Source organism: Lactuca virosa, chromosome 4, assembly GCF_052849685.1.
Source record: "Lactuca virosa cultivar CGN04683 chromosome 4, Lactuca_virosa_CGN04683_v6, whole genome shotgun sequence".
Classification (NCBI taxonomy): domain Eukaryota; kingdom Viridiplantae; phylum Streptophyta; class Magnoliopsida; order Asterales; family Asteraceae; genus Lactuca; species Lactuca virosa.
Genome location: NC_136429.1, coordinates 217,017,073 through 217,019,930, shown reverse-complemented (window position 1 = coordinate 217,019,930; position 2,858 = coordinate 217,017,073). Strand labels below are relative to the sequence as shown.

The following is a 2,858-nucleotide window of genomic DNA, read 5'->3' as shown; positions in this document are numbered from 1 at the left end:
CACGGAGATGCATGTAATCTTTTAAAGAATGTCCCTCACTTTTAATATGCATGTTGGTTAAGTTAATTGTTTTTCGTTAGTTAAGTTGCTTGTTGTTGTACGTGTGTTTTGTGAGTAGTTAATAAATCTCCCTTACTTTTAATGTATGGTGTTTCCTCAATCGTAATTGAAAATGAATTAAGATAACAGGTACATAAATAACTAATACATAATAGGACATAAAATGCAAACGGGGTACATGAATAACTAATACATAATAGGACATAAAATGCAAACGGAGTACATGAATAACTACTTCTTTTAGGGAGGTAACAGGACCACCCTTTCATTTGGTATTTCCCAGTGCACATGTGATGGTATAGAATTCACCAACTCAGATCTAAATGCAACTCGATACACAAAAGCAGTGAACTTATAATCAACCATTTCGTGAATGGCTTCCGACGTACGAGTTCTTAGAGATGCTATAGCGTGGCCACATGGTATACCGGTTTTTTTCCATTTCCCACAACTACATACCCTACGTTCAAGTTGTACTTTGCTGGTGGCAAAATTGTCATCGACTTCAAATGTATCCCCATACAAACGTCTTGCCATCCAATTATAAGACTTGTTGACACGTTTTTGAACCTTATTCTCAACATAAGGGGTCACCCCACCAGACAACCTCCCTGCAGAATTTGTTAATTTTAAAATAATAATACAAGAAAAAACTAAATATAACAATCTCCCTTACCCGCCACTTCAGCCCGTTCAACATACTTTGATTGTATCGACATATTGATTAACTCAATTATCGTTGTTATAGGAAACTAACGTGTGGACGTGTATATAATTTGCAACATTTCATGGAATTCAATCGATTTAACATTGTAACGTACTTCTAGGAAAAATGCTCGTGTCCATTTTGAAATTGCTATATCGTCAAGCCAGAAAATTGGACTTCTAAGCAAGGTGCAGAAAGGTGGTTTCCTACATGCACTTTGCAACCTTTCCAGACACAAGTAAAAATCATGAACACTATATGCATTGCATGACTTCCAAAACAACGTTTCGAATTCCGTATCATTATGTCCGACAGAATCACGTATTGTTCGAGCTATATCTTTAGGACAATATCCATGATACGAATTTGGGTAGACACTCTGAACAACAAAGTCTATTTTATCACATAGGTTGCTTATGAAACCAACCTCTGTATCCTCACCTAAACACTCTTTTAACTTCATCATGAACCATCTCCATGATTCTTCACACTCTAAAGATGTTTATTGTCAGATAGCTCCCAAGAAGGGGTAAATAACCCACATATATTAACGGTATCATGCACCTAAGGAAGGTACGAATCTGCATAAAAAACAAACATAAATTAGTGATAAGAAAAGAGTAAACGAGATACATTACCAAGAAATATTACTTAACTCAATAAAACAAATATGTTATACCACGCAACCTAAAGCCACAAAACAGAATTGAAAGAGGTTGGTATCCGTTTTCTTGATGGCTGTGAAGGTATTAGGATTTGTTCTTTGTAGATTATGCAAGAATATTGGTAGCTGAGAAAAGCTTCTTTCGGTGTAAGTACTCATTTTCACAAGCAATGAAAGTGTTTTACAATCATCACACAAATACAATTATAATTATATACAAATTGGTGTTTCTCTACAGTTCATACTTCATAGTTCAACTTTTTAAATTCATAGTCAAACTAGTTCATTTCATAGTCAAACATCACTGACCGACAAGACAAGACAATGTACTTGTATGCAGTTCATAGTTCAAATTTTTAAATTCATAGTCAAACCAGTTCATTTCATAGTCAAACATCACTGACCGACAAGACAAGACAATGTACTTGTATGCAGTTCATAGTTCAAATTTTTTAATTCATAGTCAAACCAATTCATTTCATAGTCAAACATCACTGACCGACAAGACAAGACAATGTACTTGTATGCAGTTCATAGTTCAACTTTTTTAATTCATAGTCAAACCAGTTCATTTCATAGTCAAACATCACTGACCGACAAGACAAGACAATGTACTTGTATGCAGTTCATAGTTCAACTTTTTTAATTCATAGTCAAACCAGTTCATTTCATAGTCAAACATACTTGTCTGTAATAAAATTTCTTCTATAAATGGGTGTAAATTAACTCCATGAAATTTATCTGTGAAAGTAATTCATATTTGATAGAATAAAAAAGGTGAATGGCATACTGTAATTGTGGAGGTGAACATATCATTAGGATTTCGGGTATAGCTAAAAACCCAGGAAGATTATTTTACGCTTGCCCATATATGGTATCATGTTCTTAACTTCATTCATATTTACACCCTCATCATTATATGGCAACAATTCTTATTGTCAATGTTTAAATTTATAGGGACCAAAATGCGGGTTTATCAGTTGGGTTGATGAAGAGAAGGACCAATCATCTATGGTAATAGCTAAAATAGCTAACTGTAATAAGCACTTTCAATCAGAAAATAAGAAGTTAAAGATAGCCTTGGTTTGTAGTTGGGTGTTGTTTTTGGCAATTATTGTTTACAAGTTGTAAGCTTTTTAATATTGTTTTGATAGTTTTGATGTTGTTACGTCAATAAATTGTTGTATTTGTTGTTATGTTTAGAGCAGTGTACTTGTTACTTTAAAACAAATGGTGGTGTCGTTCTTATGTTGTAAGTATTTAAGTTATTACTAGGTCATTAAATCCAACATTCAATTACATATACAAATATATAATCCAACTACATAGGACCAAGACTCGACCCCCAAATAATTTTTTCCATCCGTTGGCGAAACTCTAAAGCTGTGTTCCTTGGGTCAATAAGTTCACGTATTGGTTGGCCTGAAA

The 2,858-nt window shown here is 33.8% G+C and overlaps 1 protein-coding gene across 1 annotated transcript; it reads right to left on the bottom strand.

Moving 5' to 3' along the window:
• Positions 1-300: 300 nt before the first annotated feature.
• Positions 301-1,229, bottom strand: LOC145105595 (uncharacterized). The gene is made up of 2 exons (XM_079042682.1): positions 818-1,229; positions 301-671 (listed from the first exon to the last, which is right to left on the bottom strand). Exons 1-2 carry the CDS (start codon positions 1,227-1,229, stop codon positions 301-303), a joined length of 783 nt encoding a protein of 260 aa, XP_078898808.1.
• Between the last annotated feature and the right edge of the window lie 1,629 nt (positions 1,230-2,858).